Source organism: Trichoplax adhaerens, genomic scaffold (genome assembly GCF_000150275.1).
Source record: "Trichoplax adhaerens TRIADscaffold_12 genomic scaffold, whole genome shotgun sequence".
NCBI classification, from domain to species: Eukaryota; Metazoa; Placozoa; class Uniplacotomia; order Trichoplacea; family Trichoplacidae; genus Trichoplax; species Trichoplax adhaerens.
The window spans coordinates 405,192-418,176 of NW_002060954.1; the positions used below are offsets into that span (position 1 = coordinate 405,192).

The following is a 12,985-nucleotide window of genomic DNA, read 5'->3' on the forward strand; positions in this document are numbered from 1 at the left end:
TATTATTGTGCTTGTAAGCCTTATTTATTAGCATACATTTGCGAAAATAAAGATTCAAAAATGGAGATCGATTCAAGTCATAATTTTATGTAGTACTTGCTTGCTTTACATGTGAGTATACATTACTTTCTGTAAAATTACATGTTCAACCCTCAAGTGCTAAGTATGCGTAAGGCCTGGAGTGGAGTTTAATTCCTGTTCATTTAAATATATACTAGTGCAAACTCCCGTCGCTTTGCTGACGGTTTACGATAATGTGCTCATTTAACAGATAGTATTACCATTTGATAGACCTGTCAGATTTCAATATTGTGCAGTAAATCTTATAACATTGAAATTCATAAGATTCGAAGCGCTAGGAAATAATTATGGTACACTCTAATACGTTACAATAAGTGCCTATTAGATCCTGGCAGTGCCGTACCCTGAAAATCATGATTGAATTAAAGTTTTAAGATATAAATTCTAGAAAACTTCGATCGACAAGATAGAGCGGATTTAATAATTACAGTATCACGGCAATATCTAATTGTATAGTAAGTATTGCTTAGCAGTAGACAAGAACATTATTTATAAATTGTTTATCGATGATTTTATGATCAGCGAAAACCCTTAAATATTATGTAGTATTATGGTCGTTAGTGATTTAACTATAATAAATTAATATGAATTGGTAAATCTAAGATTGCTATATCTTTACCTAATATGAACATAGTTGGATAATAATCAACTTCGTAATCGTATATAGAAAAGGTTATATTTTGGTTTAACATAAACTATCCATGGTGTCCAAATTCAATTACACTCGTGATTGATAAAGCATTTGGAAAAATAAAAGCAAAAACATTACTTGTTTTGCTACGTAAATGTTTAAATTTGTTCCTTGATTTTGTTGTACAGTGAAGAATTAAAAAAATTCTATAGATAAAACAACATCTGATTGTCGGTTTGAAAAGCAAAACAACGACTTTATGATTTACATGTTCGTTCATTTCCTTGATGTTAATGATCGGCCCTATTCGTCTTTCTCACATTACTTTAACATCTTGCACCTTTTAATTGTTAGTATTTAGATTATATATTATTTAATAATGTTTTCTACTATTGAACGATATGCAATTCAATTTGCTATCAATAGCGATTTTTAAAGTTTTGATTAAATAGAAATTAGTAATTAAATAATACGAGTTATAAGGAAATAGCCCGAATAAGACAATATTGGGCAGTGGATAACGAGAAATAATTGTAATATAAATTTATTTACCATACTCTCTGATAAATATTTTTGTCGTTTATACGTAACTGATATTCGATGCATTATCGTATTTCGGATAAACTATTAGATTTGACTTTAGTTAAGCATCACTCACGATGAACAGCTAATTAGCACTAGAGTTTTTGCTACTCTTATTTGATATTGCCATATTTTAATCTAGGTTACGGCTGCATGAAACAATTGAGAATGCCTAGGATAGGAACGATAATACACGTCTTATTATTCTTATTGTTTGATTTTCTGATTGATCATCTGTAGCTTGATTGAATATGCTCTACATAGCAACAGAATAAATCAAAATACGCTTACGCTAATGCACCAGAACAATTCGATAAGGTTGCGTATCTTATATTAATAATTATATCAGCCGGAAAGATAGAAACACTGGACATAAACTTCATTATCTAATACCGCTATTTCTTGCAATAAATTTCTAGGTTCCTTTCACTTCTTTGCGTCATCTTTTTTTAGCAATATGAAGTAATACACTAATACAACCGCTGATTAGCTATTATTTGGTTGTTGTTCAACTTACTATTGTCCTATTGTTATCTTGAAATGTGTCGAAATGCTACGCTAATTTTTTACGGCTGGGCAACTTTCACTTTATTTACTCGTTAACTTGATCATGTTAGCAGGGCATTTGTCAAGCGTTACAAGCATGATACTGGGAATACTCTTAGACCTCTATCTAGGATAAGTTTATTGTTAATATGATAAAATGACAGATTGTCGGAATAGTTGAATTACTATTTTTGCTGGTTATGATTAGGTGATTTGCTCCCTGTGGTGGCTAGTCAATCAACATCAATCAATAACTCTATTTGATCTTCATCTATGCTATAGAAAATGTCGATGAAAGACTGTGATGTCCATTAGTACACCCTGCGATGCTATTGATTGCTATTATTGGTAAGAGGAAGAAGAGAGCGGTTTTAGTCTATAATTATTACAACATAACCATGTGAAAATAAAATTTCAAGAGTAAAAATTTATCAGAATAGCCAAATAGCTATTGTCATTCATTATCCTTTGTTAAAATAACTAAATTACCTTTATCCGTTTTAATTACTCTTTTTCTTCTGTTTGCATTAGACATCATGCCAATCATCATTATTAATTAAACAGTAGGATTAAGTTTTATCCCAGTTACGTAACGAAATCAAAAATTAACATTTTTCCCCTTCTTTCTACTCATAACCACTGAAATAAATAGACTTAAATGATCATCTGTTCTCATCATTTCAACTACTGATTTTCCAGAGACAAGCTATAATCTCTCCGATAGTAACAAGCTAATATTTATTTTTACGTTTTCTTAGCTACTTTTTGTTCGTCTAAGATTATATATCAGGATTACTTAATCTTCTATCAAGATTTAATTTGCACCTTATTCCCGTGAAGTAACGAAGCTACATCCTTCATCTTAATCGGTTGATCTGTCATTTACCGTACTATTTAATTTAAAAAGGAAAATCTAATATAATAGAAATTTGGTGAGTGAGAATAAGTATGTGTGCTAAATCCGAAGGAAATTTTCTTGAAATTGCATCATCGGAATTGTATTTATTGCTCAGTTATTACAGTATTTTTTTTATCGCTCTTTAAATTTGATTAAACAAACCTATCTGTAAGTACCATCCATATCAAGATAAATTAAGTCTTTGAACGTAGCTTGATTCGATGAGGGCTACTTTCATTTTTTACCCTTTATTCCTGGTCACCCAAGATCAAAACGCGTTTTTAATCTATGTACTGAATAAAATTTGCTTACTTCTTTTCTAATCACTTAATGATGTCCAGTCATAGCAATGATAAATATTGAAGATACCTTCCTTGTAACCTCTGATTTATGCAAAGTTGATCGAACGTAATCTCTGAAATAAGGGATATGTATGGTAACACAAGGGTGATCGGCAACAGAAACTGTTAAATGTATATATTTTAATAGTCAAACTGTTACTTACATCAATGCTTAACCTATTGTAATACAATTCTCTATTTCTATTTTGAATTTACTTACTACGAACAACATCGTAATAGTTGGGTAGTCCGTTACCCTAATGAGCCATATTATCTTGTTATTGAGTTCATTCAAGCTTATCCGATAAAATGAGTGTTAATTTATTTTCTTAGATTCCATCAATTTCTTATTATGCATTGAGATTATTATATTACGTCCATCATACTATTTACCAATACGTACCGGACTATATTATATATAAATTGAGTAAACATGGAAAAAGATTACTACTAACATGTTAAAATTTCGTTCGGATTGGTAACCCCTGTCAATATAAACTACACGTAGTTTCCAGTATAGTCTGAATTATAAAAAATCGAATATTTTCTTGATTTTATTTCTGGCTAAAGCGCATTAAATGAGAGCTCATTTGTATGTAAACTTATGATTCAATTTCGAGAAATATTGAGTCTTCGCAATTTTCTTCATTTTTACGCCCAATTTGTATGGTAATTATCGTAGCTATTTCTTATACAGTTATGTTGTTTCTCTGTATTCCTTTACACATGATTAAAGTGAGTACCGTACTTGGTATAATACTGTACAATAGTATATTGGTGTAATAAAACTTACTCGTTATCTTATTTCTGACTGCTAGCTACGAGCCCATACATAACTGGATCATCATGTTACAGCCAGTACCTTCCAGTCAAATTTTAAATGCGCCATTCGCTGGTTGGAATGTCGTCGACTCGGCTACGGCTGCCGCTGTAGCCAATAACATATATCCATTCAATAGCAAATCGCAATCACAACATCTCAATATGAATAAAAGTAGTAACGGCAATAGTAGTACCGAGGGCAAAACATCTCTCAATAACCATGATAATAGTCTTTCGATGACTCCTTCGTGTAGTACAAATAACAGTCAGAACGTTACAACTAATGTTGATAGCAGCAATGCTAATATTAGAAGTGGCACCACTAACAACGGTGATTGCAATAGCATTAACCATAACAACACTCACCGTTACAACCAGGGTACTTGTAGCTATCAAGGCGGGCATAACATTTCCAGACGTCAGAATGGGCAAAGCTTAACATTACCACCTTCGAACCATTTTAACAAATCGCAAACACCCATCTACGTCCCACCGAATAGTATCCGCAGTCATGCAAGCCTCTATGGAGCATGGAGCGTACTCCATCAAAGTCGATCCCTAGATTTTAGTAGTCCAATGTTCAATATGTGGTATCCAAAATATAGCCTTGAGTCTACACCTCATTCTTCGATGTATACGGCCAACTATCCAAGTGGATTTACTACAGTAACACCTAGTAATCATCCATTAACGACAACATGTTCGGTCCCATCTGCAAGTGGATTGCAACATTGGATGGAAACTAACAATTCAACGCACACTCGTTCGCAGCATTCGGCACATTCGTCTGTATCACCTGGATCACCATCAGCTATCCATGATGCAAGCTTTTCACATCGACACAATGATAATAAGAAGAAGATAAAGAATGGTAATGCAACTAAAGGTGAGCAAATTTATTCGAAATGAAAACAACAGCAGATGGCAAATTGATTACTGATGTTCGCTAATCTTTATATAAATAGTCACTAGCTACCCAGTGTATATTTAGCTATCGACATGTACGGCATATGACTATATCGGTTTACAGCTATTCGATGATTAATAGTCGATCCTCGTTCGTTATACTTCGCGTGCAATGACTGTACTTATACCTACTACTAATAATATAATTAAATTGTATGTATGCGATTAGATATTTTTAATCCGAATTTACAGTTACATTAGTATACTGAATAACGCACAGCTGTAAAACAGGCCTGCCATTTCATAGTGGGTGCCTGCAGAACTGTACTTACAGTTCATACTGTAGTTATGAGAAAACGCTAACATTCAGCTAAATTCTCAAACTTATGTACTTTTTTATTCTAAGTGTAGGTTAGATTTAAGTCACTTATTAGATAGTTATACAAGTATACGTATCATAGACACCTTTGTGCAAAAACTCATCGCAAGTTAGCCAGGTAGCATGAAGAAAGTCATAATGCTACCGATGCCAGCTCAGCTTTTCGTCGCTTTATAGCTTCATACTTACAGCACGACGGAATTGTGAACATTTCATTGTTCTATAGCGTTCTTTACATGTTAATACTTTCTAACAACTTTACTTTTCTGTTTGATGTTATTCATTATTTTATCTTTCAGAGATTTACAGAGTGAGAATTTAGTTCTATAATTAATAAATTGTAGCTAACAATAAACAAAGTGTGCCATTGAGTACTTTCAAGTAGTATCCTAGGTCTAATCAAGTACAGTAATCCTGTCCATTCAGTAGGGTTACTAAATTTTCCTTTCGATACTTTAAATACCAAATTTAATAATGGTTTATTCATAATACAGTTCTCTATAGGCTTCTAAAAATATAACATTTATACGGTCCATCGTGACTGCTCCAATGAGCTGATTACTCGTTATTAATGAAAATGGTTATATTAGCGGACGGGAATAATATAAAATTTAGATGTTATATTACTCATTTTAGAATAAATTACTTTCCATATTACGTTATATTATAAACTTTCATAGCAGCCATTAATGCTAAACTATTTATTATTTACCATAGTATTCTACTCTCGATGTCCTACATATCCAAAAAGCTGTGCTGTACTTATGTTGATACGTTTACTTTGCAATATTTTTTCTTATTTCTTTTAACTAATTGAATAATTTAATAGGGACAAGAGCTTGTGCTAATTGCGGTGTGATTTCTACGCCATTATGGCGTCGGGATGGCAGTGGACAATATCTTTGTAATGCTTGTGGTCTTTATCATAAGATTAATGGGGTTAATAGACCGTTAGTAAAACCAAACAAAAGATTGGTAAGAGTCTTTTAACCTTGATAAATTTGGTTAATAGCATTAGTTTAGCAATAGCTTTAGTTTGTATTTCAACTCATATAATTTCACTATTTATCATTGTTGCTTAGTCAGTGAAGCTTCTGTTACCATAAGATTAATAATTACAGGTTATATAGTATTATAACTTCGTAATTGAGGCAAATTTTATTTGTAACTTCAGTTACATACTCAGCAAACTCATATTAAGGGATATTCCTACCACAAATTGGGCAAATAAATGCTTTTCAATATTAGTTTAAATGTGCGTCTCATGTAGGGCTAAAAAATTTGAAAATACTAGTGTTAATCTAATTATAGCTGAATCTGACCCTAGGTTCATATTGATTTCTACAGTCGTTAGCTCTGTACTATTACGTTTATTATAAAGAGATGTGTTGCCTATTTACAAAATTAAAATATCGACAATTTACAAACATAGGATAATCTTCGTTAAGAGTTGTTATACTTTACATTTTACTTTGTTGAGAGATTCTAACCAATCCCGTAATGTTTACTGCATTGGACTTTAAGATCTACCTTGACAGCAATTAAATGGACTTAACTATTATCGATAAACAATCAATACTTGATTGCAAATTTCAGAACTACAACTACATAAAGAATCATGATTATACTTCTGCAATAGCCTGTCTCTATAGGAAAGCGCGGTTATCGTACTGATACGAGTATAGTTCTTGGATATTGATTATATATCCATTAATCTGTTCATTTATTTGTGGATACATAATGTTGACCTAATTTAGACTCAGTTTTCGTGTTTGAGATGTTTCTAAAATCCAATATACGTTAAATCACTCCCGAAGCTACGAAGTTGACTAAATCGTCATACGCTATTGCAATGTTATTCATGGCTATACTGCAATATCCCTATAATCAAAATCAATTAGTAACTTGAAAGTAGCATTGTTTTCTAGTCTATGAGGATATATTTCATTATCAAACACAGCATTTAATATATCTTGACTTTCTTATCTTATCAAGTTAGTTCTATTAGAAACTTATTGTGAAGAAGTATATTACATGCAGTAAAAGTAGTAAGTATAATCAATCTTTTATTAGAAATCTTGGCGACAGCTTGTGAATTATTTTCAGAATTTTTGATGATCGTTTCTATAGAAAACTCTTCAGTTGATCTTGCATAACTATTACCTGTATGAGTCAGTAACTTTGACCCATCAAGAAAAGTGCTATGGATTCTCTTTAATAATTACTGTATATATATATATATATTACTGTACTGTATGCTTACAAGCAGGCAAACATTACTTAGTTGTAGCAATGCTACTTAAGTAATTCTATTCTACTGTATTTGAGATTGTATTTCACATAAGTATCCTTATAATAGTTTATATATTCACATAACTATGAGGCCCTTGTAGAATAAGTATGATAACTGCTAATAGATAAAAGTGATTCACGATAATCTACTGTAAAAGATCGTAACGATTTCATGGCCTTAAAAGAAAATTTTGATCACCGACAGATTGATGAAAATTTACTGGCATCATCGATTAGAGCAAATATTTTGTGAATCATGTCAGCGAAACGTGCATATCTATAATTTATTAAATTGGTTCTATATCTACAGATATAGCCTTTTCATTCAATTATTGATCAGTAATTGATTAGAAATTGAGTAGATATATATCATATCGTATATTCTTGTAGGAATACAAAAATCAAATTTATTCAGTTGTATAATATAGGAGGTACAAAATTCTTTATTATTTTATAATCTGTTAATATATTATATATACATGATTGAATAATCATAGAAGATAAATGGTAAAGATAGCAGAGTATATTGCTTGCAAGAGATTTACTAAAATAAAATCAGAAAATCTAGTTTTTACATGACTCGTACGTGATGTGTTCGAGATAAGTAATGTCTAATAAATAATTACTTTACTTCATTTAATGTAGTCATCCACACGAAGAATGGACTTGATTTGTGCCAATTGTAACACCGATAGAACTACACTATGGAGGAGAAATAAATATGGACAGCCTGTGTGTAATGCTTGTGGCCTATACTTTAAACTTCATGAAGTAAGTGCAATTTCCAACAAATAACATAGTGTTGATATTTATATGTTTGTAGTAAGTAGCATAATTAAAATCTACACAGATGTAATTTATGTGTAGTAGTGTGATCATGGTATAGCAAATTGGGCATATATTGTTATATATGCGTATATTTATACATAATTAATACTTAGTACTACTGTCATATTGAGATATAGTACTGTAGCCAAACATGGTATTATGCAGATTAATATATATTTAGAGATAGTATATATAAGATGTATATTCTTTTTACCGCATTGAGGTATATACAACGAGTTAGATAGTACTTTGATGATTAATTAGTTCAATAAAGTTTTGTTCATACATAACAATGCAAATCCACGTTCCTGATTAGTATTGTGTCCTATTCGTTGCAGTAATTGAATATAACATCAATCATTAATACTAAAGGATATTTTTAATTCGATTTTATTCTAGATAAATCGGCCGATGTCCCTAAAAAAGGAATGGATACAAACTAGGAAAAGAAAACATAAGATTAAATCAAAGAAAAAGAATCATATGGCTTTATCACCTGGATCTAAATCTCTATCTAATACTTCAATTTTTTCCATGGATGAGGATGAGATAGAACATCAACATTACTCAACTTCAGCACTCTACGCTGAGGAAATAGATAGCAATGACCATGGTACAGAAAAGAACCATTCTTGATCAAGAACTATGTCACCAAAAGCGCTACCCTGAAGAAATATTAGTTTTGATAAATAATAATCTATTGATACTAAAATCCTTATCTTATATTTCAAACGTAGCTTAAATGGATTGACTCTTGCAACGTACATGATCCAGGCCTAAACTATTCTCTATTGCATACTGTCAAATCTTGTACAGTTGCAATATACATAGTTGACTTCGTTGTGGTGCTTAAAAACGATCTTTTTCCTATTATTACTAGCTGTGTTATTCTTTTATTCTATCACCTAAGCTACATTTATGAAGGATTAGTTGGTGACAGATTGTGAATAATAATAATATTAGAATATTATAGATTAAAAAACTCTTCAATCTACGCCATTAAGCAGGGTAGAATAATACTTTACAATATCTACAGGATTTATCGTGCACATTATAAGACGATGTTGTACAGTAAGAGATTAGCATGATGTGATATTTGATAGTTAGAGATAGTCATATGCAGTTTGTCGCTCAAAATTTTATCAGTTTCTGCCGTTATTCATCTATTTAGCTTAAGTAAGACGAATAGTGAAGAAAATCCTCATTATTTGCGGCATTCAATGTTTTATGACTTGCATTTTCCCTGGAATGTTAAAGACTAATAGATAATGGATTGATTAAGAATATATCGCTGAATAAACGGCTATATTAATATTGCTAATAATAATATTTGTATGATATCGTGTACACAGTAGTTATCATATACGAATACTAAGATATCTATGGTAAAGTATCCGGCATATTAAACTCGTTCTTTCGAGCCTTACTAGATTACTATTCTGATACTGAACCCTATGAACAATAATAAAGGTCGTATATTACTACATGATTGTTAAATTATTTGTCTATTGATAACCTGTAATCAAAAGCTGTATTTTAGAGTCCTAAACATATCATGGTATTCTACCAAATTTTAGAAGTAGTAGAATAAATTTACTTTCCGCCGAGGATTCCTTTGTTATTTTGTTTAAATTATGTTTGAAGTACCCGTAATTTTTATTTAGGCTTGGTTATGGATGTAACCGCTCATAAATTTTTCATCGTTGTAATGGAAGTGACATAATTCGTATAATGTTAACTGTGTTTAAGGTTATAGTGATACTATGAGGGTAATAGCTTTAAATTCGAGATTATATAGCGCAGCGTTAATAAATAAATTGAAGGACGATATATTTTAAAATACTTCCGTTTTCTATTAAGCTTTACAAAATATTTTAATGACATAGGACACCTTAAGATTTCATAAGTATTTTTCATTAGCTTAGATGCTAGCTTTCGTAATTGTATACATTGCCGATAATAAATATGCGCATTTTATAGATACAATCTTTTTCTTATCGAATGTTGTACAAGGAGCTATCACTTTATGAATGTCTGGTATACGAGTATTTTAGCCTAGTACTTTACAGCACACCTTGAACAATGTGTTACGCATTAATGATATTAAATTTTAGTAAGTATTAGTAATACTTTTCTGTGCATATACTTATGCATAGATATTGCGCAGACTTGGTTATGAAGCGGTAATGCATTAGTTCCTGAATTATTGTTAAGAATACAAATTTTATCTAGAGTAGGGTAAATGATCAAATTACAATCTTAGCGTAGCCTACAAGTAAAGCTATATGCTGTGATGGAAAATTTACAGTATAATAATACAGATTACAGGAATGCAAGCTTTTGTCCCACTCTCTCTTTTTAATTTCGGACTACTCGATCATACTAATTTTATTATAAATTATCTTATGCAGATCAACGAACCCTAAGTTGACATTAAAATCTTACGAAGGTAAAATTGTTTAACCTATTGCAGCTGTACAAATACTTATTCAGGTCTTGTTGATCTAGACTTCTAATGTAAAAATCTCTGAGATAACATTCGCGAAGTCATATCCTATAAACCTTCGTAATAGCTGTTATGATGATATGTAACTAATTATTTACATCGGTCTTTATTCCAAAACAATATGGTGATGTAATTCATGATAATAGTGATAAAATTCCGTCTTCTTACTAAATTCTTTGTACATACGGTACATTTCGTGGATGTAATTCTTGTGTATGGAAATTTATTATATTTGTTGTTAGTTTAAAAAACTGTAAACAATACTTAATCGGCTGTAAAAGTATTTCCTGTAAATGCGTTGGCGTTCACAATCAATTTAAAGATATGTTGACAGATGGAAACTCTTCGGTTACTTTAAGGGCTTCCTGCAAATATTTTCTGTGGTCAGTGACACAAAACCGGCATCAAATTTTTCTTTCGATATTGATACCTAGCTTCCTTTGGTATAATATCTCTGTCGATTATTTGCTGCATACGTGCATAGGCTAAGTACTGTAATAGTCTCATTTAACCTGATAAATTACGATAATAATGATAGTTACAACAGTCTATCAAAAATGTGAGTAGAAAGGTGATGTTTGCATCTGTACACTAAAGATTAAAAGCGTAATGCGATTTATTACTTTAAATTTTATAATCAGGGTTATATCCGCGGATCATCACTGCTTACAAGTCAGCTACATTCGCTACTTGCGCGCAGTACAAAAATGGCGAAACTCATAAAAATCATAGAAAATTGTTGTGAAGTATTTGTCTGTTAATATGTTTACCATTTAGCACTTAAACTTTGATCAGTGTTATCATCAGTATGATCACTAGCCAATGTTCATGATAATATCATAGAAAAAATTCAGGTATTATGCTATTAAAGTATCTGTACACAAGAGCATACACATATGTTTAAATCTGACTATAGTTCAACGGTTAAAAGATTCTAAGAAAACAAAAATTCTAATTATCATTGTTTCGATACCACGAATGCTGTAATTAGTTTACTACATTGAAGTGATGAAGGATAGTTTTCATATTACAAGAATATTAATAAATAATTACTATTAAAGACAGGATCTGACAAGCATGGCGCTAGAAAATTGGCTATAGACGGAGTAATTAATCGTCATTTGTTTAAGACTGCCAGTCAGCTTAAGTGAGTGAAATTTTCGTTGCATGAATGGTTATTGATGTATTCACTTATAACGATTATAAAATATAAAACTTCATATTATACTAAAGTCTATCATAAACACGTTTATTGTATTAACAATTGTTTCCAGGTATTATTATACGATTCTTAGTTAATCTTTAAGGCTAACCTGATAATATCTGCTTTGATTTAGAAGAGTTTGATAAATTTTTGATCACTGATCATTACTCAGACTTGGTATAATTTTAGATGATGACTTAGGTAACAAATATGCACTGAAAAACGTGATGGTTTATGCAGATGCAGATGAGGTTATTTCAAGATCTTCATTCACCGCATTAACTAGTTCAGTAGAGGTTTAATTTTGATATTTATGTGAATTAATATGCTTTCTAATACGCGTATATTCAGAATATCCTTAGTAATATATATTAATAAATCATTATTATAGAAATTGCTTTGTTTGCTCTGGATTTAAGCCTTTATCTTTCAATAGTTATCAAGAATATTGTAATACTTATTGATTAAAATATCAATATTTTTATCATTGATACCGTAGAAGGGCTAAAATTAATACAATACAATTCGAAAGTTGCAGTAAATGCGATATTAATATTAACTACAATTCGGTCCACATTGTATGAGAGACGCAGTTACATTAACAGTAGAATTACTATATACTATGATTTGTAACGTGTATGACGCACTGCTTTACACTATACGTGTATGGATCAAATAGTGATATGGCGATAAAAAGATAGATAATATTCAGCGTCATCATAAGTAGCTGATAACATCATTATGTACAGTATGATTAATTACTTATTTTATCTGCTTACATACTGTAATACCTTTATTACTCTTTATTGTCAATCAAGTTTAAGCGCAAATTCTCCGGCGATTTGTGAGAATTTTAGGGATAAAATGGGCGAGATTTCAATACTAAAACATGTTATTTAAGAATTATTTTCTTCTAGATTATGCTAATATTACAATAAATACTTCAAACATTCGCATTATATTACGCCA

The 12,985-nt window shown here is 31.0% G+C and overlaps 1 protein-coding gene across 1 annotated transcript; it reads left to right on the forward strand.

Moving 5' to 3' along the window:
- Nucleotides 1–3,925: 3,925 nt before the first annotated feature.
- On the forward strand, nt 3,926–10,029 carry TRIADDRAFT_59720 (uncharacterized protein; the record flags this gene model as incomplete). The annotated part of the gene is made up of 5 exons (XM_002115693.1): nt 3,926–4,787; nt 6,016–6,161; nt 8,124–8,249; nt 8,706–8,919; nt 9,971–10,029. 5 exons carry the CDS (start codon nt 3,926–3,928, stop codon nt 10,027–10,029), a joined length of 1,407 nt encoding a protein of 468 aa, XP_002115729.1.
- Nucleotides 10,030–12,985: the final 2,956 nt, after the last annotated feature.